Below are 26,884 nucleotides of genomic sequence, written 5' to 3'. Positions count from 1 at the left end.
CAAAGTACAAACCAGACTTTTTCCCTCGCATCTACCTCAAAAATGTAAGCTGCAGATCAGAAATATTGTCCTTCCAAAGTAAGGCAGGGGAGGGAGGGGATGGGACCAACAAGAGGAAAGAAAAAACCGGCTGGCTAAGATGTTAAATATCTTTACCTGCTCACTTCTAAAATGATACTGGGTTTTTTGCATATTATGAAACTGCATGTCTAATTCACTAACCAGTGTTGGAAATCCATAGGTAATATTCAGATTGCATAAAGTTACAGCATTTGACAAATAACAAAATATAATTTTATTTTTCTAGTGAAGATGAATTGCTCAAGTTTCTTCGGAAGTTGAATAAAGAGTGTAGTAAGCTGATCATTCCTGTGCAGACCATGAATAACCATTTCCTCAAAAATTCTCACAAGGTATTAAAACAGAAGATTGATTTTGAGTTCATTGTTCCACCTTGTAAAAAAAAAAACTATGAATGTTCGTCAACCATCTTGGTTATTATATAGTTACATAAAGCTGTCCAATGCTCTTTCTCTAAAGGACACTTCTTAAAAATAATTTATTTCAAAGAGTTGGGCCACACAACTAAAAGAGATAGATTTATTTCTTCATGTTTCTACTGATAGGAGAGTTAAGATGACAAAAGTTTCCAACAAAGGCTGCTAGGGAGTAGTAGCTTGTTATGCATAAATCATACAATTAAAACCCAGCATAAATGCAGTTATAAACCTTTTCTGGCACTGTCATTTGTGATACATTAAGTGTAGAATATTAAATTATAATCTACAATTATGTAATTATGGCAAATAACTGTAATTATTAACAGATGGTACTGCAGTGGGCACCAACTGAATGTTATATTGAAGTCTGCAAAGATGTGATTTGCAGTGTTAAAATGTTGGGAGAAGAAGTTGGCAGACTGAAGGACCTCGTGGTGGAGGTGGGTGTGTGTGAATGAGGCTGTTAAATACTGTGTATGCATTTCTGATGCAACCTCAGATGTGACATCTGTCAGGGAAATGTTTCATACCTTGTTCTGCCAAAGGCTGTTTAGCCTTAGCTTGGACAATGCATCGATCTCTCCCGCTTCCACCTTTCCATAGACAGAATGAGAAATAATCTCTAATATTCCATGGCAGTGTGGAGAATCTCCAAAAGAGAAAGCACAGTCTACCTTTTTCTTTCAACTGCATGAAAGAATTAATTGGAATGTATCCCTGTGCTCTTGGGCAACCACTGTGGGATAGATGCCATGCTGAATACTTACACTTGTACTTTTTAATTAAGGAATCTTTTGTTTGGAATTATTGACTCTCAAGGAAGATACTACGGTTTTATGGATTGAATGGGAGGCATCCCAGATAACTCTGCAGAGTGACAAAAGAAGAGGGTGGGAGAGGTCAAGGCTAGATGTTAGCACCACATCAGTCATTCTCAGACCAACACAGTGACACTCTCTTGTCAGATGGGGTCATTTTAAGTAATAGGCTGGTAAAATGAACGGCTGCTGGGGTAGGGTAAATGGAGCATCAGTGTCAGAAAGGAATCTGTTGCTGAACGAAGCCATGTGGAACTCGGACCTTGAGTATAAATGCTACTAATGCAATTTCCTGTAGTTTAAGTAAATTTAATGTAATATAACAGCTTTCTCCCAATAAATCACTTAGCACCAAATATATTAACTAGAGACTGTGGCAAATAACTTATTAGCTATTTATTCATTTTTTGCATATGCAATCATCAATCGTGTATATATTTGCCTCTTAGATATGCAAGCCAATTATAAGGGCTGGGAGGGTTCCAGGTTTGGTGCCACTTGACTTTATCTGTATGAAAGTTTTTATAGCTGTCAAGACAAAGCATGGTGTCTTTGTTTCCTGTGTGAAACAGCCTTCTAATTACTTCAAAAATGTAAATCCTTCTTTTTAAAAATCCTGTTTTATGAATTTCACATATGAATACTTTAATACAAGATATTTTTGTGCTGGTTAATTTATGATGGAGCAGTTTTGAATGTAGAGCACCCAAGTGTTTATTATGAGCATGTGATTCTAAGTGAAACAGTTAAACCTCTTACATAAAATGTTTGTATAAATTCCCTGGAAGTCTTCTGTGCTGCTTTCTAAGCTTAGTCATGACAAGACTTTGCCAGCAGTACATGTCTGTAGCATGTAATTTTTGAAAGTACAGTAAATGAGATCACCTTCCAGGTATTGTGAACTGAGGTAGGAAATCAGAACTAACCCTGGCAGTTATGACAAGGCTTCACTCAGGTTCAGCATGTATTGTCAGGTACTTTCCCCTCTCCCTTTAATTTCAAAAAAATCTGATCTGTTACATATTTAACTTCCTTTTTAAATAAACAGGATTTTTAGTAATTAAATGGCAGAAGTTCTAGTTAAAGCATTTGATAGTCTGAGTTAAGTTGTTTCATTGTTGGATTTTTGTAGCATCTAATAATAACAGTGTTTTAGTCCTGAGTAATTAAGTTTGTAAATAAACAGTTGGTTTTTCTAATACACATTGCAGAATGGTTGAATGTCAGATAAGATGAACATTTATATACATTTATTTCAAATTAAGTAGGACAGAGACAGAAAGAAGTAATAGCAATCCTAGATGCATGCAGATTTGTAGGTCTGGGTACTTTATAATCTACTTAAGAAGCTTTCACACTAACTTTTTTTTTTTTTTCTTACATGGATTTAACATCTGTCTCAGTATGAAGAGAAGAATAAACCTAACCAAGTGAAACTTCCAGAAAAAGCAGCCACCTTGGAAAAAAGATTAATAAAAATGGGAGGGGTAACATTGCTTGGATTTGGTTTTTTCTTCTTTGTAATTAAATTAGTAGCAAAGAGAACCCGAATTTCAGTTTAGAGCTGTTTCTCATCATATCTGTAGTATTTGTGTCTAGTATGTACTTTGATCTAAAAATGAAGTTATTAAAAATTAAAACTGTTACTTAAGAGTATCTTAGGGTTTTATTTTGAAATTCATTGTTGGTATAGAATGTAAGTATAAAATCTTGTCAAAGCTGCTTTTTTTTTTTTGGCATAAAACTGTGATTATTGCTTACTAATTACTAGTTTCAGTTTTTTACTTTTACCTGTTCAGAGCTGAAAATAAGCAAATTCTGGTTATATATCACATGTTTGTGTATTATGCAGATAAGTTTTGGGGTTTGGGAGGGTTTAAAATATTCTAAGTATCACCTTCAGTTTTATGTTGATAAAGATCTTTTCTCTTGCAGAAAGATTCGCGTGGGTTTTTTTCTTTTCAGAATCAAGAGAACTGTGGTGATCTTGTTACATATTGTCAAAAAAGTAATTTCCCACTGAACTGTGATACTTAAATTATTCCTGAAATCTGCTTCCATCAGGAAACTCACCTCTATTAAGAGTTTCACATCTATTAAAAGAATTGTAGTAGTCCTTTGCTATAAGAACAGAGACAACTTAGAAGGCGTAACAGTTTGGTTTTTCTTGGTCTGGTCTTTCACTACATATTTTTTCTTAATATTTTCTCCGCTTAAAAATGTGTTTGTAATCCCACAGTGAAACATTTGTAACTGGTTTTGAACTGCTTATCAAACCAGCTGTTTTGGGAAAAAAGGAAATTGGTGTAAGTGAATTCAAACTAGTTATGTTTTTGCACGTTTCAGTAAACATCTGTAAAAATGCTGAATATTTGGGAAGGAACATTTTTCTTTCAAAACAAAATAAAAAGAGTAAAAAAAAAACCTGTAAACCTGGATGGGTGTGTGCAGCTTTTGGTCTTGTGAAACTTTTGGTCTCTGGGTTGTCAGAAATGTTGTGTGGAGTCAACCTTTGGTATTCTCTCTAGAGACTAGCAAGGAAAAGATAAAAACTTGAGTGCTATTCTGATTACTATTATTGCTATTTTCTGCTTCTTTTAGAGAATTGCACTGGGCATTAGTGTGTTTCCTTGTTACTGCAAGTGTTTTACCTCCTTTCATCCTTCAGTGCCAGGAATATCCCACAGAGTGATAAGGCCAGAGGCAAAATCAACATAAGTTGGGGAGGTTTTTTCTGGTTTTTTATGCTCCCAACCTGGTGTCAGAGGGGATAAGCTGTATTCAGCCCCACCATCTACCAGAAGTGAAAGTGAACATTCTATCAGCATGAACAAAGTATATAAAAGGAAATACTTAAAAAATAGTTCTATTTCTTCATATTACCTTAGAATTAATCCTAAACTATCAGGGTGCATATTGTGAAAGAAGAACCTTTTATATGCGCACCAGTCCTCCTATAATCAGCTCAAAATATGGTTCAAATGCAGCTGCTCCGTGATGGGTTGGCTCACAGGTACTGCTAGAACTTTGACACCTAATGTCCACTGTGAGTTTCTGTTGGGTGAAGCTGTTTGGGGTTTTTGGGGTTGGTAGTGGAGGGGGAGTGGCCAGGCATGTTGTTCAGACTGTTTCCTGCCTGTACTTTTGCATTAGTTAAGTGGAATTATTTCAACCCCTAGTAGGGTTTCTGCCCTTCAAAAGATTCTGCTTCTTAGTGCTTACTTCTCCACTTAAGTGACAATTTGCATTAACAAAGCCACTTCAAAGGACACTGAATATAGCTTTAATTTCAAGAGATGCATTTCCTGCCACTAGTAGAGCGTGACATTTGAGACAACAAAAATTTAAATTTTTTTTCCATCAATTTGAAGAAAAGATCTGGTCAGATGGAGGCCATTTAAGCTTAACTTGAAGCTCTTGTGGTTAAGCAGAAAATCTGCTCCAGAAAAGTTTTATCAGTATCTAACTAAATTATTATGCCTTTGGTGTATAATACTTAGGAGGGAAAAAGTAATGCATGATAGTTGCTGCTAATTTTTTTTCAAGTGTGAGAGTTATAATAAAGTGGTTTTTGCAGAAGTGAGTCAAAGGCCTGAACTTCAGGAGTTTACCTCCAAAATACATTTGGAAGAAGGTGGTCCTTTTGAATTACCTTATGGATCACCTGTTTCTGATGCAATAGTCACTATTGCAAACACATGTGTGAATGAACATCATTTGGGTTAAACATAGGCTTTGTGCCAGCAGAATCCTTGGTATCCTACACTGTTCAGGTATAGTGTTCAAAATTCCATGAGCCACTCACAAGAAGCAAGGGTCTTGGAGTAACCACTTTAAGCTGTTTTCATTAACTGGTCAATCAGAAACTGTGTTGCATTAGGAGGGCATTTTAAGAGCCAAATGAACAAAGATTTTAACATACCATATCATAAAAAAAAAATAAAAATTGCATTTACCTTCTTGGGTTCCAGACTCGGGCTTAGATTATGCATTTCAAGATCCTTTATTCACTTTCATATTGTTGCAGTGCCTCTTTCAAATTCTCTGGCAAGGTGTCACAGTATGGTAGTGATAGGGCAGGAAGCAAAGAAAAAGATTCCTTCAGCATCTGGCCCTTGAGCTACACTGTCAGAATTCTTACCCCACCAGCACCTCCTAAGGGGGCCTTCATATGAAAACATCCCTGCTGAGAGGCCTCCTTCTGCAAGTCATCAAATTGCAGTCATTATCCCAGAACAGTAAGAATACACTGATTTGCACATCTATGAGGGGATTGGAGGAGAATGCTAAAGAGCTTTGCATGTATTAAGCAGGTAAACTGGGAAACCCTGCTGCTGTTGTTCTCCTCCTACAGTAGTGCAAATTGAGATGCTGAGGATTGAGTGAACCGGACCTCGGGCCAAATCCTTCGGGATACCTGGTTGCTTAAAGATGCAGCGAGGTTCCTACTTGCAAGGTCATTGGATACCTAACTTTTCTTCATAGGGATGGCTATTCATACCGTGGCCTTTTCTGAATCTTCAGGCTGTTATGTAAAATTAGGGCCTTGGGTGATCCTGTGGAGATCTGAAGGAACTGCAAGATTTTTTTTTAAATTTTCTTATCTAAGATATGTTATGGCTTGTGTGTCCTGTGTATCTCTTCCGTGCTTTGGTATTTGCCCTGTTCTTTAAATTTGACTTGTGCAGTACCTGGCCTTTCATAAGGCATTACCCTTAATTATTCTTGCTAGCCAATTACAAGTGATAAAGCTTGGGGTATGTGTATTCTTAAATTGAGAAAGAGTGAGCTTTTTTTTTCCATTATATTCTCCATTGATCTTAGTATATGTTTGGTTTCTCTTCTTTTATTTCATCCAAGTGCCTTATTGAGGACAAGACTTAAAAATTGTATTTTATTCTTCTTTATTTTGTTGTCTTCGAACCCTTCAAGGTGTTTCCCAAAGCTGTCACTTCCTCTTCAGTAGGTGATTGTTTGCACTTGCCTTCTCTGTTTCACCAGTTCTGCAAAAGCTAAAGGTTGTCTTTCCCAAATAAAACTTCTGTGTTACTACAAATGTAGTAATACACACTGTAAAGTGTAAAGCTACAAATGTTGCTTTGAATCTTTATGTAGAGAGACTACATACTAGTTCTGATACCTGTTAGTAGGTAGCAAGGCTATAAAGCCTTGAAGGTCTAACAGGTATTAGAACTGCAGATTTCTGCTTTTAAAGATGTGTGCTGTCATTTCTTTGTTCTGGAGGCAGGGGAAAAGTATGTGTTTGAAAATTTAAATTTCCCTATTCCAGAAATAGAAATTTTTAGGTAATGGGGCTGTATTGAGATATGAATGAGATATGACAGTAGGGTATTACTGATACAAAATAAATTGTTTGATCTCAACAGTTTTAATAGCTAATACATTGCTTCTAGTTTTTATCCTGATCCAAATACTGTAGTTTCATATAATGTAGAGCCATAATCCCTTGAAGTGGGACTTACAAAGATACCTCTGGGGAAGGATTTTCAGTTTTTTTAAGATGTGCTAGTGGCTGTAATATATATGGGAAGATATGTTCTACCTAAGATTTTGGTGGGGTTTTTCTTTAAAAAAAATTCAGATGAGACTTCCATGCTTTCAGCTCTCCTGAAAACAGTCTTTGAGTGTAGAAATACAGGTTTAACTACATTATTTTCATTATTGTATTGAAAAACCTCAGCTTGATTTCAGAAGGTATGGAGAAAATGGGGCTTTCAGTGCTCTGGCTACACCACTATTATCTGTATTGTACATGGTGTGATTTCTTAACTGTATGAAAAAATGTACACTCTATACTCATTGAAGACACCTACAGATTTCTAGATTCAGTCTGTTCTTGCAGCAAGGGAGGCCAGCAGCCTCTCCAGGCTGCGTCAGGAACCAGCACTCGCTCATGAGAGACAGTCCTTCATGAACTTCTTCAGCGTGCATGAGTTCTTTCCACAGGCTGTGGTTTTTCACGAACTGCTCCAGTGTGGGTCCCCCCTTTCCCCCCGATGGGGTGCAGTCCTTCAGTAATCAAAGACTGATCCATTGTGGGTCCCCTGTAGGGCACAAGTTCTGCTATGACCCTGCTCTAGCATGGGCTTCCCACAGGGTCACAACCTCCTTCAACCCACCATGGGATTCTCCACAAACTGCAGGTGGAGTTCGCTCCACCATGGACCTCTCTGGGCTGCAGGACAACCTGACTCACTGTGGTCTGCTTGGGAATCTCTGCCCAAGTGCTGGAGCACCTTCTCCCTCTTGTTCTTCACTGGGCTGGGTGTCTCCACTGTTCCTCTCACATGGTCTAACATTCTTAGGCACAATTGCTGTTGCAGAAGGGTTTTTTCACATTCTCAAATAGTGGTCCCATAGGTGCAACTACCATCACTGATGGGCTTGATCTTAGCCAGTGGCAGGTCCAGCTTTGAGCTGGCTGACATAGGCTCTGTCAAGACATGTGGGAAGCTTCTGACACCTTCTCACAGAAACCATCCTTATAGCCCCCCTAAACCTAAATCTGTCCATGCAAAACCAGTGTGGTCTCCCAGGTTCCTTTCCAAACTCACATGTCTTGTCATTCTCTATAAGGGGAGTGTGGTTGTTAGTAGAAGCAATGGATCCAAGGTGAACTTCTGTATGGGTGGCATGAAGTGGAGGGGTTGGAGAAAGAATCTGAATAGCAATAAAGCTGGAATGCAGATGGGGTAAATGACTTAAGGAGAAAAGGGTATCACTGATAAGCCACTCATGCAGTAGCCACAGGTAAAGGACCTCCTGTTAATACTGAAGGGCATGAGAAATTCTAAGTCAGCTTTTTACTGCAAACCTGAGAAAGATGGTAGCAGGGAGGATTGCAGCCTGTCTTTGTATGGGTCTAAAATACTGCTGGAATTTGCTGTCCTCTCACTGGTGTTTCTCTGCCCTGGTAATTGATCCAAAGTGTATTGTAAATGTAAGAAGTGAGTTGGCCAGAAGCTAAAAATTGGGAGTGTTTTTACACTGATTGCATTTTATCAAATAGATGAATGCTCATCTGTTGCTTTTAAGACCTGCTGGAGTTAGTAAGAGGAGCTGTAGTTACCTCTGGGCAAGTAGTACTGTTGTAGAATCATTCATGTGTCCCAAGCTTAAATTATTCTTACTCAGAAATCTTCACAGTCAAAAGATTTTGCCATTGGAATTGTGGGTGGGTGTTTGGTGTTGGTTTCTGAGGGTTGTTTGGGGTATTTCTTTCAAGTTAAGTTGGCAAGTGGGTGAATGTTACTACGTCAAAACTTTACATAATTCTACATTTTGCATTTTCTTTCTGAAATGGTGCTTATGTCTAGTTCTGTGTCTGTGATCTTGAGAAGTTATACCGAGAAACGGGAGAATAGCTTTAACATGCAGCCAGAACAGCGGCTCTTAAAGGGTGCTTCCTAGCTTGCTCTTCCAGGATTTTCACCTGGAGTTGACAGCTGCAGGCTTCTTTTAGTACCAAGAGCCGTGTAGTCCCTAACTCACTTAGCAACCTTGGGCATTTGTCTTTTTTCAGCCAACGAATGCTGTCTCGGAAATGGGACATCTCCAGCTTGATAATGAGGGTTCGTTGTTTGGAATACGCGTTAGCCTGTATTTGCTTTGCAGAGAGGACACGAAGTGAAAAAGTTGCTAAATCCCTTATTCTTGAGTTTGCTTCCAGCCCCGGCCGCATCGCCCCTCTCTCGGGCGGGGCCCGGCAGTCGCCTCTGGGGCCGGGTTGCGGCGGGTTCCCCCATGCCGGGCTGGGAGCGCGATGGGCCGCGCAGGCTGCCCCCAGTCGGAGCCCGTAGGCCGGGAGCTCCGCGGCGCGGGGCTGCGCAGGGACGCCCGGGGCGGAGGCGCCCTGGCGCCGGTGCCCGCGGAGAAGCCGGCCCGACTCTGCGGGGCCCGGGGCGAGGGGAGGCAGCCGGGCAGTGTCCACCCCATACCGGGACTGCTCTGGTTCTCTGCCTCTCCTCTGGCACCGGATCGCGGTTCCGGTCCGTGCTCGGTGTTCGCGGTTGCGAACCGAGCCATCAATTGCCGTCGTGCCAAACCCCGAGAAGTGCCAAGTGCTGCCGGTCTGTAACAGCCTGCCGGGGCCGCCGCCGGCTCCGCAGCAGGTCGTGTAGCATCTGCTGGCGGGTTTGAACTCACTGTCTGCTTGTAGGGTTACTGGAAAGCAACTGGCTCCTCGGGATTCCTTGCCTAATCAGAGGTGTTACCTCCTCCTCTTCCCCCAGTGTCTCTTGACATCATTTCATCCATCAGAGTTTCAGAGGAAAAAAAACACCAACCAAAGCAGAACCCACCCAGTCTGAGAGCAGCCCACACCAGCCCCTCAGTTTTGCCGTGACTGCAGGGAAGAGCTGGATCGGGGCAAAGATGAAGCATGGGAGCGGGGCTGAACTCCATGTCCTGAGGGATTTGGTGCAGGGCGAACCGAGAGGAATCCAGAGCGATGCACCAAGCGGCATGCCCCGTATCCCGGCAGGGGATCACTAAGCCCCGCGATCTCGTGTGGGGATGTGGAGGTGCTTGACCCACGGAAAAGAAGCAGCTCTCAAGGTGCGTTTGGCCCTGCTCGTCCTTCTTGCTCCATGGGATTTCTTCTGTCCCCCGCAACTGACCTGATGTGGACCGAAGCGTTTCTAACATGAACTTTCTCTCTGGGATCTGGTGGTCTCTTCCCTTGGTCTTGGTCTGGGCGACCCCACCAGTCACCTCTTCATGGTGGTAAGCTTACAATTCCAGAAATTTTTATTTGCTCTTGGGGAAGGTGGGGTCGGATTAATTGTGAATTAGGGGAGGTGGGGGAAGCCTCTCCTTCTTAGTCTCGCAGAAGCGGAGCTCGCTGCTGCCAGCTGCTCCGGTCCAGAAAGTCCTGCCTTAAAGCGAGCGGATTTAGACGGTCCCGGCACCTCCTCCCACACCCCGTCCCCGCTCTCCTCCTCCGCATAAGCACAGCGCAGCTGCGGGGGCTACCCGGGGCTTTGGGCAGCGGTGTGGGGGCACCGCCCGGCAGGGACAGCGGGCACCGCCCGGCCGGCGCTGCCCGGGGCCGCGGAGGGAGCGGGACGAGGGCAGGGGGGCGGGAGGGGAATACGCCCGAGGGGCGCGGGCGAAGCGCTGCTGCTGCTGGCAGCCGCCCCTCCGCGCCCCGGCGGCGCTGGGAATTGGCTACAGCGGCGCTACTTTTTTTATTATTAATTTATTTTTTCCTTCTTCTTCGCCCTCCCCCGCCCCTCCCTCCTTTACAGTTTCTCCTCCCTGAACTGCAAGCTGCCAGGGCAGAGGGCTGAGAGCCCGGCGGGCAGCGCAGGGCCTGGCTTCAAGTGATAGTTGATGTCGGCGTGGGGCGTCTCAGGCAGCTCGCTGCAAAACGTGTTAGAATGGAAACATAAATCTGCCCCTCCAACTGGGGACCCCAACCAAGCCCAGGCTGGAAAGTCTTGGTGTAGGAGAGGAGTTAAACCTCTTCTTGTAATTCTGGGGAACGTTTAACCTTGCCTCTGGCTGATGCGCGATCAAAGCCCGATTTATCAGACTGAGCATGTTTCAATAAAATGACTATCTGTGTCCTTAGTCGTATAAACGTTATTTATTGCGGTATCTTTTTGTCATGGTGTCTTCTAAATGCCACTTAACTATTTATTTTTTGGAAGTCACGGCTTTAACGATTTTATGATCGTATAAAATAATGAAAATTCAAGAAAAGGACGTTTTCTTCTGTTTGATCCCTTCAAAAGACACCTATGGAAGTTTGGATTTTATGAAAGGTACCTTTCGAAACATTTCAGGACTAATAGAGACCATCTGGATACAGATGATGTAATTTAATTTTTTCAAGATTTGGTTTGTTGGTTGTTTTTTTGTTTTTTTTTTTTTAAAGTACTGCACGGATCTGCAATAGCGGGGCTTGGGGTTCTCCTGAATGCTCCACGTTATTAAAAAAAAACAAAACAAAACAAAAAAAAAAAAAACCAAAAACACAGGGTCGATGACTAATTGTAAAGGATTTCCACCAAAAAGGCAGAGGTAGCTGCGGCTCGGGACCCGCCGGAGGAAGGCTCCGGGGCGCTGAGGACCCTCCTTCCCTCGGAGTCGGTGCCCGGGGCTCGGCGCGGGCCCCCGGCGCTGCCCTGCCCCTTCCCTCCCGCAGGTACATGGGCGCCGTGGGCTCGTCGCGGGTGATGTGCGACAACGTGCCGGGCCTGGTGAGCCGGCAGCGGCAGCTGTGCCGCCGGCACCCCGAGGCGATGCTCTCCATCGGCCGTGGCGTGGCCGCCTGGACGGCCGAGTGCCAGCACCAGTTCCGCCGGCACCGCTGGGACTGCAACGCCCTGGAGCGGGGGCAGCGCCTCCTCGGCCGCGTCCTGCTGCGCAGTGAGTCCCGCGGGATGAGGGAGGGGCTTCCCGAGGGCTTGGGTGCGGCCTGCAGCCTCCGCGGGCCGAGGGAAAGGGGGTTTGCAGAGTCGGCCTGAGGGCAAAAGTGTTTCTCAAAAGGGTTTGAGAAACCTCAACAGGGGCTGTTCTGGGGCTGGCAACAGTGGGCAGTGTGCGGGAGTGATGCGAAGGGTGGCCATCCACCTGTATCCGTGGTCTTGGTTTTACATATCAGGAAGAAAGGAAGAGGACATGCCAAGTAATTTTAGGGTCTCAGGGACAGCAGAACAGCATATATGATAATGTGAAGGTCTGTATTGCTTAAAAACCTGTATCAAATCAGGGAGATAATGTGAGGTTTTGGCATATTCGGTGCTGGCTCTGCAGTTCTCGACTTTTCTCCTTTTTTTTTTTTTTTTTTTTTTTGGTGTATAGTGGCTATCAAGCCCACATATTAAGGCCTACAGGGAAGTTGAGGCATCAGAATGTGGCAGCAGGACAGAAGTCTTTCCGTCACAGCCCAGCCTGAGGATACCAGTACTCGGGATGGGGCCTGCTGAAAGGGGCAGCTCAAGTGCGGACAGGAGCCCAGTGCATTGCGATGGCAGACGACAGACAGTCCCTCCTGCAGGCCGCCTCCCGCTGCAGCGTTTCGTGGGGAAAGCGCAGCAGCAGGGTGCAGTCGCCACAGGGCTGTGCTGTGTGCGGGGTGAGGGCTCTGTTCCCATGCCGGGGCAGCACTGCCCGCCAAGGCACTGCGACATTTCAGGTCAGGCTCCGGGGGAGAAAGAGGCAGGGCACACACATCTGATTGAGGTGAACCAGGCTTGTGCAGACCCCGAGCAACTGAGGACTACATTGTGCTTCCCGCGCTGAGGGAGGATGGTTAAGCAGGGTGTCATCTGGTGGAGGTCGGAATTAGGCAGCCTAGTGAATCTTCAAATCTCAAACATGGCCCTTTCGACTCAAAGAAATGGCAGTATTTGTTCCTGTGTCAGAATGTCCTTACCCGGGGAATAAACGTGCTGAGGTTCTTGTTAACTGCAGCTCTTTCACCAAGTGCCACACCCTGTGCACATGGCCTTCCTTGGTGCGCAGCCAGTGGGGCTGGCCCTGCCCTGGCACTTGTGTCCCTGGAATGTCCCCGGCATCATTCTAAGCTGTGAGCAGCGTGGAGGGGAGTAGGAAAGTACCCTGGGACCATTGCCCCAGCGGTGGGGACAGAGAGGAGAATGGCAGATAGTGGTGCTGACCAAAGCAGGGGGATTTTCATTCCGCACTAGGTTCCACTGCTGGTTAGCCATTGGTTACCGTGACCAGCTTCATGTTCCCTCAGCAATTGTTTGTGAGTAACCAGTAACGTAACCCATCGGCTGAAGTTTTCAATGAGGTTTTTCTGATATTCAGAAAAACATGTCTGGCAGAACATAGCCTAATAATGATGAGGCTATTTAAAAAAAAAAAGGAAACATGCAGTTTTTCCAAAAGTGAAGTTTTCACTGTTGGCTCATGTGAGAGAATGACAGCATCAGGCTTCTGAGCTCTGCAGTGAGCCTGATCAGGCTGTGAATGCTATGGAAATATAGCAGGATGGTAGTCTATTAAAATTGATTAGTTCAGTAAACCCAAAAAAACCTTTTCCAACAGTATCAAGTGTTTCTTTTTAATTAACACTTTACAAATTTTTGATATTTCTGAAGAAGTTTTCTCAGAAATAAGTCTTCAAAAGAGCATGATTTGTAACAAGCCAGGGTAACTTGTGCCTGATTTTGAAGGCAGTGTGGGAAGCATGGATTTCCCAGTCCTTTTGTAAGCTTTTACTTGCCATTTGCGAAAGGCTTGCACAGCATGTGGAAGTTCAGTTCATTTGTAAGTTAAACATATTGGTCCTACTGCAATTGAAATGCTAAATAATAAGTTCTATGGTGTAATTCTGCCTCTACAAAAAAATCACACTTAACATTTGTCTTTGGGGTCTTCTTTTACTGTGCTAACATTACTTAAGGCTAACAAGCCCTGCAAAGAGGTCCTTCTCACTGCGAGTCTTGTGCAAGATATTGCACAAAATTCTACTTGTCATTCTTCCTATGCTAAAAACCTTAAAAGTAGGAAAATATTCCATTTCCACAAATAGATTTGTGGTAGTGTAATGTAGCTTTGTATTGCAAACTACTAAATCTTAAAATAAAAGCAATTATTACATTGAAATATATACCTAATCACCTATGAGTGGGCATAGTCTACAAATTCAGATAATCTTTGGTATAATAAAGTATCTTGATTAGGAGATGGGAAAGCTGCCAGAGCAGCTGGCATGAGGAAGTCACAGCTGCCAGACCAAATCCTGCCTCAAGTATGACACAAGCGCTGCCATTGATTTAATGGAACTTATTTGTGTGAATTACGGTTACGGGCTTGATTCTAGGCAGAAAACCTAATATTAACTTATTTTTCAGAAGATAACACCCAGGTTTTCTCCTTAGCATGTTTTAAGCAGGGAAGTCTATTTCAAGAGCTTCAGGAGAGGAAAATCTGGTTTCAGGAGTTACTTCCAGTATTTTGCAATGTACATGATGTTTCAGTTTCCCTATTTAATAATTTCCTAAACTTATCTCTCAAATAGCACTTAATATATTCGTCTAAATTCTTGAAACATGATAGGAATGCCAGCTGTCCTGTTCACATATCTGTATAAAACAACTGATCCATGAAAGTATATTAATCAATATCAGAAGCAAATCTTTAATATTTTCCAACTCTAACACTATATTGATGAAGTTTTACCAGGGAGGGGTCCAAGTTTAAGCCATGACTAATTCTGGCTCCAGGGAATGTGCATTTGTGTGATTTCAGCCTATTTTATCTTTTACTCTGCAAAAAAGTCCAGACTAACTGTCTGGATACAGGACAGCCACTCAAAGTAGATACCCCAATGATATTTGAAGTGACTTTTTTTTTGTTTCAGGTAGTCGAGAATCTGCTTTTGTACACGCCATCTCCTCTGCTGGAGTTGTTTTTGCCATCACCAGGGCATGTAGCCAAGGGGAGCTGAAATCCTGCTCCTGTGATCCCAAGAAGAAAGGCTCTGCCAAGGACAGCAAGGGCCATTTTGACTGGGGTGGCTGCAGTGATAACATTGACTATGGCATTAAATTTGCCAGAGCCTTTGTGGATGCCAAGGAACGGAAAGGAAAAGATGCCAGGGCGCTGATGAACCTTCACAACAACAGAGCTGGAAGGAAGGTGGGTGTTCAGGAAGGTAGGAAGGAAAGTAGATGCCTAGAGACGTTCTAGGACAGCTCTCTTGTGTCTGGGGCAGTTAATGCTTAGCCCTTGCTGTCTGGGCTCAGCAGTTATGAAGAAATATGGGAAGAGCAGGAGCCTGAGCTGCTGTTTCTGTCTCCCTTGGAGGTTCTGTGCAACAGAGATCTACAAACAGACTGCCTAACAGTATTCCTGTTGGAGTCACTTCAGTCACTCCTTGTGTGGAAAGTTAAGCAGGAGTCTAAGCTGCAGGACCAGTTTGGATGGAGGTCTTTTTTTGAGCCTAGTTCTTATATAAGCAGGAGTTTTATTTTTGGTTAATACAGAATACAAATTCCTAAGAGAGGCTGAAGATCACACTGAAGAGCAGGCTTGACAAAAAGCAAATTCAAAATAACTCTTGAGAAAAAAGTCCATTCTGCCCATTTATATATGTATATGGTAAACCTAATCACAAAGTGAGCAGAGATAAAAGCTAATTACTTCACTTTTTAAGAAAATAAATTCAAAATACATGTCCCTCCAAAAAAGCAATGTCCTTGGAGCATGACCTACAATCCCTTTTCTAAACTTTGTATGAAAATACCATTCCTGAATTGCCGCTAAAAGAGTCTTTACTTTCACATTGTAGATAAGTAGGAGTAGTTGCCAGGTGTGTTGCCCATCTCTGGTGCAAGGGCTGAGGAATATCTGCACTAACATTTTGTGGTGGTAGCTATAAAAAGTAAGAATAGTGCATGAGACTGGAATATGCTGTTTCATTATTTAAAACATGTTAAAAATTTGCTGCTCCCAGGACATCTGAAATAATAGAGAAAAAAGTTTTATTGTGTAGACTGAGCACTTCTGGAATAATTTGTATAGACTTTTTGTGTCTTATCTTTGATTTTCCTTAATGTATATTTAGTAGGAATTAAGTTGTTTGTATTCTGATCTTTCTTTGTACTGCAAGTAGATGATTTTCCTGAAAAATTTTTGTTCTTCAGCATCTTTCCTCCTTGCTGTTTATTGCCAGCAGGTGTAACTAATATTTAATGTAGGCAGATGAAGTTGCTCAGATCAGTGATAGGCACACACAGTACTGTGGTCATGTTTATGTTACTGTCCAAAAGAGGCTGAAGTCTACAACACTAACAAAGATTTATTTTAGGGGTGAATAAGTTCCATGATGGGAAGTACTTTCTTTAGTATTTTAGCATCTTATAAAGTTTTAAAAAACACCTCTGCCAAATACTAAGGTAGTACTGGTAAGGTAGATTTTTAGAGAAAGGTCAAGAAATTTTAATAAATATATTCGATTAAAAATAATGAATATGTTCTCATATGCTCTGTGACTTGCTTTTTTGACAGAGACACTGTTTCATATTCACAGTGCAGTGTAGTGTAGGTTTAGCTTTGCAGGGATCTCACCACCTCAGCTGCCCACAAGCCTGGCATTTTGACCTGGGTAAGACCATCTGTGCCCTTTTTATTTTCTTGCCCCCAAAAGGGGTGTTGATAGATTTATTTTAAAACAAGACTATTCCAGCTGTGTTAATTAAAAAATAAATAGAACAAATATTTATAATATTCCCATTTGTATAATAGAACATAATATGCTGAATATCAGTATAGGTACATCACTGACAAAAAGAGACCTGCATTCCTTATGTGTTTCTTCCACTATTCCAGCAAGTTGTTTTAAAAATACAAATAGTTACATTGATTTCTGTTCAGATAATGAAAACCAAACATCTGCTTAAATCCCAGATTTGTGATATGGCAATGAAGTGGGGCTGTGGGAATGCCAGTGACTTCTTTGAAGTAGTCATATCATTTACAAGTTGGAAAGAAAATTAAAAGTAATTTGGTTTTATAATACATTCTCACTTTATTACTAAGCGCTTGACTGAAAAAGGCTGCCCCACTGTGCATCAATCTCACATCTAATCATGGAGATTTCTTCTCTCTTACTTTCCTCCCATGATGACATGCCTCTTGGACAAACTCTAAAATGTTCATATTTCATGAACCCTTAAGGCATAATATTTATAAATCAAATATCCATATCTACATAATTGGGCATGAATTATTTACTGTCTATGAACCCGTGCATTGTTCTCCAACATCATACAGATAGCCTAAATGTCTGAGATGAAGCTGAAATGGCTTTAATGCTATCCAGATGTTAAATTAATTATAAGGGCGATCTCTCCAATACAAACTAATGAAGGTCTTATACTAAAATGTTTGTTAAAAGCTGTATAAGCATTTTAAGTATACAGTATTTTGGAATTTTGCATAGATCTGATGCCTACCACAGGTACAATGCTTTACACAGTCTTTTAAAAATAATTTAAATATGAAATGCCTATGAATTTCTGGGCAATATTTGAAATACTGTTCAGGGTAAAGGGCAACTTCATGAAGCTGCAGAGGGTCAGAGGGTCAGTGTGGCGATTCTGCGGCTGGAACAATGGGGAAAGGGGGCACCTTTGCCTCCTGAATGGTTCTGGCCGTTTCTGATAATTTCCTTCTGTCCAGTGTGTGTGTCCTAGCACTATAGACCACCTCGATCCTTGGGATGAGTGGCAGGAGCAGGAAGGTAAGCCCACCAGTGGGAGGATTGTGTGTAAGGTGAGTCAAGCAACCAGAGCAGACCAACCACATGGGGATGACTTGATGCTACCAGTGGGTGTCACTACAGACCGTAATTTGGAGACCCATCACACAGGCCTGGCACTACAGGATGGATGGAAAAGGGCTGAGAAGCAATTAATTACACTTTGTTTTACCTGTGTATATTTACATTTACCTGTGCATTTCTAAACAGGCTGTGAAGCGGTTTTTGAAACAGGAGTGCAAATGTCACGGTGTGAGTGGATCGTGCACTCTAAGGACCTGCTGGCTGGCCATGTCAGACTTTAGGAAAACAGGAGATTATCTGTGGAAGAAATACAATGGAGCAATTCAGGTGGTCATGAATCAAGATGGCACAGGTTTCACTGTGGCTAATAAGAAATTTAAGAAGCCAACTAAGAATGACCTGGTATACTTTGAGAGCTCTCCAGACTACTGTATCAGGGACAGGGATGTAGGTAAGCCTCTATCATTACATGTGAATGTTTTCATTTAAGACATTTGTACTTCAAAGGTCAAAAATTTTAATTTTACTGAGAGTGTGTGTATATGTGTATATACATATATATATATATATTTATATAAATAAATAAATAAATATATATATATGTATATATAAATATATAAATCCATGCATGTAACCATGGAAGAACTTTCAGGAAACATGAAAGATGTTTTGGAAGAACTCAGTACAAGCACAATAGTTCCTTGATGTCTCTAGGTCTACAACAGCCAGTTGTTCTAATATAATTCAGCAGTTTCTGCCAGATGCTATAGGGCCCTGGAGCTGCCGTAAGGCAAAGCTGCTTTCAGTACAAGTTTGAGTTGTGCTCTGGAGGCAGGTCCATACTGGGCACAGCCACACTCACTCTTGTGCCACGCAGCTCACTCCAGAGCTGCCCCAAGTCCCATGGTGTCCCTGTGATGCCACCTCCTGTTGCATTGCTTCCTTTCCACGTTGTTATGCTACCACAGTGGTGCCCTCCTTCACCTGCACGTTCCCACAGCTCTCTGTGACTGTGAACTGTGGGACTGGACTGTGTCCCCATCTAATGTGGGAGGTACAGCTTGTGCCAGCCCAGCCCTGCTTGCACCAGTCAAGGCAGCTGTGGGTAACGTGGGGTGAGGCAGCTGGAGGACTGCAGGTGGATGAAAGAGGAGAGGCCAGTGGGATGCAGCACACTCGGCTGGGTGACACAGCTGTTTATTCCTCTTTACGAGGCAGTGTTGGCTCTGTCCATGACAACCATCACGTTTTTTGAAGAGTTGCGCCAGACCCCATGGGAAGAGATAAAGTATTGGTGCTGCTGTTAACACTGGATTTTCCTGCTTCAGAGATTCAATAGAGACAGACTTAGTGTTACAGAATTCAAGGCATTGCCAAGCACCAGGAATCCTGGTGACTGCTCTTGACCCATGTATAGTATTTCCTGCTGTGGAAATTAAAAACTAGCAACTAGAAAACCAGAAATTTAGAAAAGAGAGGCAGACTGAGTAATGTATGAGAGAAGTTGTGGAACTAATTAATAGGACCAGATTGCACCCCATATGACAAATCCTTAAGTATCTGGATAGCAGTGCCGCTCAACTCCTTTTGGCACTGCTGCATGTTTACAATCCAGGTTTGCTTGGAATAAACATTGCAAAACAGCTGTACTTAAATAAGAACAATATGTGAATTCCTTGTCATGTACTGTATTGACTTCAGTGAATCCAGAATTTCATCCAGTACAATTACATTGTACAGTGTTTCTGGTTAGTTAAGTCGTCAGCATAATTTTAAATGTTATTTATTCTTTTGGCAGGGGATATTTATTACCTGCATGAACACATAACCATTCCTTGAATAGTGGCTGGTACTGTAAAGTCTAATCCATGTGAATAAATGGGCATGTTGTGGAATCATGCAGATATTAACTTTGCAGACTAGGTTTTTTTCATTGTAAAAAACATGATTTCCCCTGGAAGAAGAACTTTTACACTACCTAATTCTATATCAAAAATCCATTCAATAATATCTTTGTACTAAGCCTAATCTCTTCTGTCAGTCTTGTTATTGTGGAGGAGAGTGGGCACTTTTCATCATAGTGTACTATGTGCATTTGCCAGACACTGACAAGCCTGGCCAGAGATGGCAAAGTCTGACATGTTCTTTGGCTCAGCTCAATGTAAGGCTGCAGCTGAGGTGGTGTTTCTTTGCTGCCCAGAATTCAGAGAATGTGGCTGTTTGGAAGAGCATATTTTTAGAAAACTGCGGTAAACCTTTGATGGGCTGTGGGATGCTGCTTGCATGGAGCAAAGAAAGAACCACACAAACAACCTGATCTGTCTTTGAGTGAGATGATTTTGGTAGCTGCACAACATTTTTTTCATTTTTTGGTTTGCCTTGTTGAGCATTGCAGAGTGCCAGCCCTGTTAAATGACTGCAAATGAAATGAGATTATGGAAGTCTGAGTTTGGAAGTAGGTGGGGAGCATTTCAGTGTCAGCTGAATCTAACACCACAATATATGTCCTTAAATACAGCTCTGCCTTTCATTCTCCAGGGAATTCAAGCAATTTAGTGATTCAAGAAAAAAAAAAAAATTATCTGGAGATTGGTTAGTATTGGAGCTGAATGAAGGATTCACAGAGCAAACCTTATGAAGCATCATGACTTGACCAGGAGACAACTTCACAAACTGTAAAATGTCCAAGCCAGTGACCTCTGTGGCTTGATTGTGCTAGCACATAGGACATAGGAACCAGGGAGTTAAAAGTGCTCAAGGATTCTGCCATCAGCAGCCTACCCAGGAAAAAAGCAGATACCTTCTCTTTTCCCACTGGAGCTTCCACCCTGGGTCTCCCATTCTCTCTGAGGGTGCAGCTGGACATAAATACATGGAACACCCCAAAATGTGGTTTGTTTGTTTTTTCTCTAGAAAGGAAAAGAGGAGTAATTGACTTCAGGAGGGGTGTAATATGGGAAATCACTAATAGTAACTCAATAGCAAGATAAAGTAATAACCTGACCACCTCTTTTCTTGCCTTAAGATTTCACAAAGGACAAAATGGAGATTTTTCAGAACTGTTCAGAATTCATTTAACCATGCACACATAACTCTGCTGAAATAATTTTTGCTCATAATTTCATACTCAAAATTAGATAGAAACAGAGATAGAACATCCCAGAGGGGTTTTAAAAATAATCCTAGGTAAACTTCTGTTCTTATCAACACATGGCCATCTCTTCAGTGCTGGCCTGGGAAATTCCAGCCCCTCCAGACAAAGCTGCCTCCGATGTGTACTGCCTGTTCTCTCCAACCCTTCTGAACTGGGTGTTGTCCATAAGATCCAGTAGCTTCAGAGCTACTTTTATGTGAACATTTCCTTTAATTATTGTTTCCCCAAGAACACTTCTGAGGAAACTATTGTTGGGTATTTCACTGGTTTTGCACCTTTTTTTTGCTTTTGTTGTGTATGTTTGTGTGTGTGTGTGAAAGTCTAATAATTTATGTTATTGCTTGACACCAGATTTTAATCAGTAGAAGTTGAAGGGAAAAGCTCTCATTATATACTAATAAATACATTTTAGGGCTTTAAGAATGGAAAGAAAATATTTTTCAACATAACACATGTTGACTTCCAAAAATAACTGTGCAAACTGAGAAGAAAGGACTTGATGTACAGGCTGTGAAGTTGGCAGTATGAAAAGCTGTGGATGTTTTGGCAGGTAGAATGTGTGTAGGCATGGCAGTTCCAACATTTGAAATGAAAAGAAAGAGGTTGTACAAAAACTTTTTACAAGTTAGAACCTAGTCCTGCCTCGTAAATGCTGAGGAGGTGCATTGCAGGTAGCAGGCAGAAAACTCTGCCTTATTTTGTGCAGTGTCTTCTGCTGCCTTCATCACTTGGGCCTGCCAAGGAGCACAGTAACGTGTCTGGCTCCTCACTGCTAGTTATAGTTCATTTTCCTTCTCACTAGAGAAGCTGCAGAGATTCTGAAGATGCTGTTTGAACTTTGAAAAAAGCTTGGTTTTGCTCAAAAACTAAGCCTTCATATGAGCTTGTTTTCACTTTTGTCACAATCTGTGGATTAATCCTGAGTTAAGTCTCCTGTCCTAGCTGTGTAGTAAATGTTGATGTTTTGTGGTCAGCATCAGATGATACCAGTTTCTGACTGTCTGAAATAATTTTGTTTTTTAAGCTAGGACATAACTCCTGTTGAAAGCAGTGGATACATCCTGCTTAGGTTGTCCTTTAGTGCTGTGTGATTTCCCCTTACATCTGGAAATAAGAACATTGGACTTGAAAACTAACTTGTGCCTGGGCTGTGGAATATGGTCAGACCTTTCTGAGCAGCTCCTGATGGATGTGGGGGAACATGGGGTCTTCCTTCACCTCCAGCAGCCAAATGACACAGCCCAACTCTGCTCCTGGTTGGGAGTTGTGCTGAGGTGGAGGGCAGCTTTGCTTTTCCTCCACTGGTGTGAATTTCTGATACAGAATGTTAATCACGTGGGTCACAAGCTTGGCCTTCGTACTGTTTCTTTGGTCTGAGCAGAGAGAGCAGGACAAGTGCCTTTAAAGGTTCTTCATGGAATCAATTAGGTTGAAAAAGACCTCTGAGATTATCAAATCCAACCTTTGAGCGAACACTATGTCAACTAGATCACGCACTAAGTGCGACACCAAGTCTTTCCTTAAGCATCTCCTGGGCCAGTGATTCCACCCCCTCTCTGGGAAATCCATACCAGTGTCTAATAACCCTTTCTGTGAATTTGGTTGTATTTTGCACAGCCTGGCCTGTGATGCATATTGCTGTGGGCTGACACAAACAGCAAAACTTACATTCAGGTATCCCAGCTGTTTGCTCAGCATCATGGATGGAGGAGAGTGTGATGGCTGGGAAGCAGGATCTGGCTTTTATTCTGCCACAGGCTTCCTGTGGGACCATAGGTGCATCATGTAGTTCTGCATGGCCAACTCCTCAGCCTCTGGGGGCACTGGGGGCCATTGGAAGCCTCTCTTCCCCCATAATGGAGTGATTCCTGAGAAAAGATCTGGGAAAAGCTTCTTGGGATCACATATGCCATTAGTTGCCACGGTGCAGCTGGCTCTGCAGGGAGAAGTGCACAGCTGAGGGCTTGCTGGGAGTAGCATGTGCCCATGTGGGTCACTGCTGGGGGACCCTCTCCTCTCTGGGCCTTCCTGCAGGGGATCTGGCACCACCTATAGGGACAGTAGGCCAGGAGAAGGAGTTACTGCTGTTTTCCTGGTGCAGGGTGTCCCTGATACACCACATCACTGGTTGTTATAGCCAACTGAGATGCTCCCCCAAATACCAGGGGCTTATTTTAAAGCCCATCTCCCCAGGGGAGATGTTAGGCAGAGCATTGGTCCATAGGCAGCAGCATGAACATGCTCAGACCCCAGAGGAGACTGGGGATTTATTAGGCTGCAGGTGCCTGTTTCTGGCTCCATTCAGTGTGTTTTTTCTTCCCTCTGTCAGTTCCCTCTGGGGTGGCATGGCAGCACCTTTGCAGCTCAGGATCCTGGGCCAGGGCCAGGGGCTGGTGCGTGGCTCTGGATGGGCGGCCGTGGGCACCTGTGCTGAACTGGGGGGCTGGCAGCCACCAACACCCTTCTGCTCTGCCTGCAGCCAGCCACTGCATAGAGAAGCTCTCTGGGTGTATACCTCTACCCAATGAATATTTAAACATTTAAACAAATACAGGAATCTAGGCCATTGGAGGGAAGCTGAGATGTGTTCTAGGGGCTGAAGCACTTCTCCAGGGCAGCAGTTAAAGACTGTCCTAAAATTGGTGCAAAAAGAGGAAGATTTGCACCCCTCTGGCTGAGAGGCTGGGTGATGTGTCAGTCCCATGAAAAAACAGTTTGAGAAGATGACTTTGGTTGGATCCCTCATTGCATTCATTAGTGGTTTGGGGTCAGCCCCTATATAATAGGGAGTCTTCCTGATGCTGGGGAGGCAGCCAGGGATGGAGACACAGTGAAGACTTGTATGTTATAAACTGCTTTGAGACAGCAGCATCAGTGCATACAACCATAAAACCACCATAGGGAAAAAAAAAAGGAAAATTGGAATTTATTCAGCTTAAATTATTAATAATTGCAATTTAACTGCACTTTACATTTTTATTAATTAAAATTAGTTTGCTATCCTAGCTCATGCAAATTTTAATTAATATTTGCATGTATTTGTATTCCTTAAGAATGTAAATTGTTCATGTTTGGTGTGCACCTGCAAATACACATTGTAAAATATTTTGTTAATTTACTGACCACAGCCTTTACTTAAGGAATATCACCTTGCCCAAGATGAGAATGGAGTTGTAATCAGGTCTATGGAAAATGTGAGAAGAATGTTAATTTTTTGGATATATCTGCATTTGATTCATAATAGCAATACATAGGAAATTAGATGAGCCAATCAATTTTTATAAAGTTTCCAGATTGGTGGTACTAACCTGTCAGCAGCTGTAGTATTGAGCTTAAAATGTACCTTAAAATCAGTTTGTGTTAGATGAACAGTGGCTCCTATGTGGTACAGTCACTGTTCAGACTAAGATATGCCTTACAGAGACATTTTACACCACGTGGATATATAGGCACAGGCATTTCAGCCACTCCTCCTGAGTGTTTCAAGAACGTGACAAGGTGTGGTATGGTTCCTCTCCTTCTTTTTGTCCACAGCAAGCTGTAATTTGTAATTACAAGTTTCTTGTAATCTCATGAAAGGAGGGAAGAACCCTTGGTATTACCCCACAGAGACCTGAATGGGTGGAATGGGGCCTGTGGGTGGACACAGCAGTGATGCCAAATGCTTCTGCACTCACTTCTGCGAGACTTTACTCATTGGCAGCACAGTTACTTTACCCATTGAGTCCCCCGCAACCACCAAACTTTGTGGTCCTCTCTTTCCTGCACACCCAGAGCTCCTCAGCGAAGCCCATGAGATCCCAAGCACCATGAGGATGCTCCACCTGGGCATCCCATTTCAGACAGTCCTGGGTGCAGGGAGCAGGACTGCCTTGGGAAGGATGTCTGCTCTCTGGAGGGGGAGAAAGTGCCAGGGAAAGATGAAGCAAAATGCAATGATATTAACAGAATCAGGCAGACCCTTTAAGTGTTTCACCCATTTTATTCCTCCTCATCTCCAGGCCTGATTCCTAGGGGAAATATGGGAGCAATTTTACATTTATAGGCATTTCTCTGGCTTGATATTGAAACCTGGGTGATATGATGTTAAAGGATCAAATACATCGCAAATTATGTCTCCTATGCTTATTTTCATATGCTTACTGTCCTTCCTTAAAATCCACCTCCTGACCTTTGCTGCACTCCCTTTGCAGGGTCCCTTGGCACAGCTGGTCGGGTGTGCAACCAAACCTCGCGTGGCATGGACAGCTGTGAAGTGATGTGCTGCGGGAGAGGCTACGACACCTCCCGCGTCAGCAGGATGACAAAATGCGAGTGCAAATTCCACTGGTGTTGTGCTGTGCGCTGCCAGGACTGCCTGGAGGTGGTGGACATTCACACCTGCAAAGCGCCAAAGAGCGCTGGCTGGATTTCCCGGACATGACGCACAGGCTACTGATGCTGAGGACCACAGCCTTTGCCCTTCCTGGTCCATGCAGGGAATGCATCAGAGGTCGTTTTTACTTTTATGCCTGTTTTGCCTTTGTTGTTCATTGCACAGAAGCTGCTGAAAAATTGATATAAACCCTGCAGCATTTACTTCGCATTTCTACATGACAGTGTTGCTGCAGAGTTGTCTCCGCATGAACTGATGCAGCTCTGGAAGGATGTACTGATGCCAGGACTGTTCCACCCACCATGTAACTCTCCTCCAGAATCCGAGTGGCAATTCTTTCCTGCCATCAGGAACACAAGAAGATAGAAAATATGGCACTTTTACAAGATCACCACCACCAGCTGCATGGACTGGGCTTGCTCGAGCATCTTCTGAACAATCTTGGGCAGGTCACAGTTGAGTCCTGGATACCAAATGGCTCAGGAGTTTGAGCACTGCTTGGTGATTTCCCCATGAAAGAAAATTTGCAACCAGATTTGTGAAAAACTTTACTGGAAGGTGTTTGTTCATCCCTGGCGGACTGGAGTTTCCAGTAAGGTGGCCACCTGAGGCCACCCTGGCCACCATTAGCACACTGTGGCTTCCTGTGGGGCAGGAATTGGCCCATGGCCTAAAACAAAGGAAACCGCAGGAGATGTATTCAGCCACAACACTTGATGAACTATTGGAATCAAAGAAAATGTCATAGTTATGTTTGTGAAAACTTGCCTTAAAAGCTTTTAAAAAGGAATGAATATCAACTGCTGAGGATTTTTTGTTTCCTGACCTGAAGGATTGAAGAGAATGGTTTTTCACCCTAGTGAAATCTGGGTACAGGACACTTGACTACCTAAGGATAAGGTTTCCACTTTTTCACCTACACAATAGTGGAAAAATGTTTGCGAGCAGTGTTGGAGAAGGAAATGCCTTGCCTTAGTAATGACTTGGATTCTAAAACAGTTACCATCTTCTATGTTCTTTTAAAGTTAATAGATCTATTAAATGTGCTCAAAATTATACTTTCTACTCAGATGGTAAATTTGAATTAGATTTTTTCTGCATATTTTCTGCAAAGCTGCATGCCTATGATTTAGAGTGTATCAGCATATCAGCTTGTGATGGAGGCAATTACAGGTTGTGCCAGGTCCATATGCTGGGCTGGGATCAGCACAAAACAACAAGTTGCTGTAAAGATGTGCAGGCTTATGAGGCCCAGAAATTGCAGCCTTGGTGGAAAGGAACTGGGTCAGAGAGGGACCAGCTGTCTCTCCTCAGGGCAGAGATCAGCAACATGAACCAGAAGAAAAATGGGCTCTGTACCAGCAAGTATAAGGCTCTGAAAAAGAACCCATGAAAAGTAGAGACAGGCAAGGTAATGAAAAAATAACATAGGAAAAGGAGATTGAATGAGTGATAGAACACATTGTAGATGAAGGTGAAATTTCCATATGAAAACAAAATAGACTGGAAGAACCCTGCAGGTACAAACAGTGCAAGAAAAAATAATATCCAAGTAGCTAACCAGGGCAATAAAGTGAATACTCTGTGTATGTTCTGTTTTTGGAACTTTCTTAAAAGACTATTTAAAAAGAAAGAGGTTTGGCATTAAGTGGTCTTGAGGGAGCAGTCATTTACATCTGCAAGGCTTTAGAAAAAGTTTATATAATTAAAACGGGCAATTCATCTCCAGAAGGCACAGCTGGTGTTAAAAGA

General features: G+C 42.8%; 2 protein-coding genes across 2 annotated transcripts in view; both read left to right on the top strand.

The window, feature by feature from the left end:
* The window catches only part of ASZ1 (ankyrin repeat, SAM and basic leucine zipper domain containing 1), a 34,264-nt gene extending 31,383 nt beyond the window's left edge, over window positions 1–2,881 (top strand). Inside the window, exons 11-13 of the mRNA XM_058863080.1 lie at window positions 308–413; window positions 827–940; window positions 2,722–2,881. Coding sequence (XP_058719063.1) covers window positions 308–413; window positions 827–940; window positions 2,722–2,880 — 379 coding nt within the window. The 3' untranslated portion in view covers window position 2,881. The remainder of the gene's footprint in view (window positions 1–307; window positions 414–826; window positions 941–2,721) is intronic.
* A 7,102-nt stretch (window positions 2,882–9,983) lies between these two features.
* LOC131591828 (protein Wnt-2) lies at window positions 9,984–25,502 on the top strand. Its single transcript, XM_058862908.1, has 5 exons — window positions 9,984–10,063; window positions 11,490–11,713; window positions 14,679–14,956; window positions 17,790–18,054; window positions 24,951–25,502. The coding sequence occupies exons 1-5, from the start codon at window positions 9,984–9,986 to the stop codon at window positions 25,178–25,180; spliced, it is 1,077 nt and encodes a 358-aa protein (XP_058718891.1). The 3' UTR covers window positions 25,181–25,502.
* Window positions 25,503–26,884: the final 1,382 nt, after the last annotated feature.

Source organism: Poecile atricapillus, chromosome W, assembly GCF_030490865.1.
Source record: "Poecile atricapillus isolate bPoeAtr1 chromosome W, bPoeAtr1.hap1, whole genome shotgun sequence".
Classification (NCBI taxonomy): Eukaryota; Metazoa; Chordata; class Aves; order Passeriformes; family Paridae; genus Poecile; species Poecile atricapillus.
This window is presented reverse-complemented; position numbering and strand designations above follow the sequence as displayed.

Excerpts from the sequence above, each read along its gene's own strand:
- LOC131591828 (XM_058862908.1), top strand. The coding sequence starts at position 9,984 with ATGAACTTTCTCTCTGGGATCTGGTGGTCTCTTCCCTTGGTCTTGGTC. Across the intron at positions 11,714-14,678 it reads CGGCCGCGTCCTGCTGCGCA|GTAGTCGAGAATCTGCTTTT; the intron begins GTGAGTCCCGCG and ends TTTTTGTTTCAG. Across the intron at positions 18,055-24,950 it reads TATCAGGGACAGGGATGTAG|GGTCCCTTGGCACAGCTGGT; the intron begins GTAAGCCTCTAT and ends CTCCCTTTGCAG.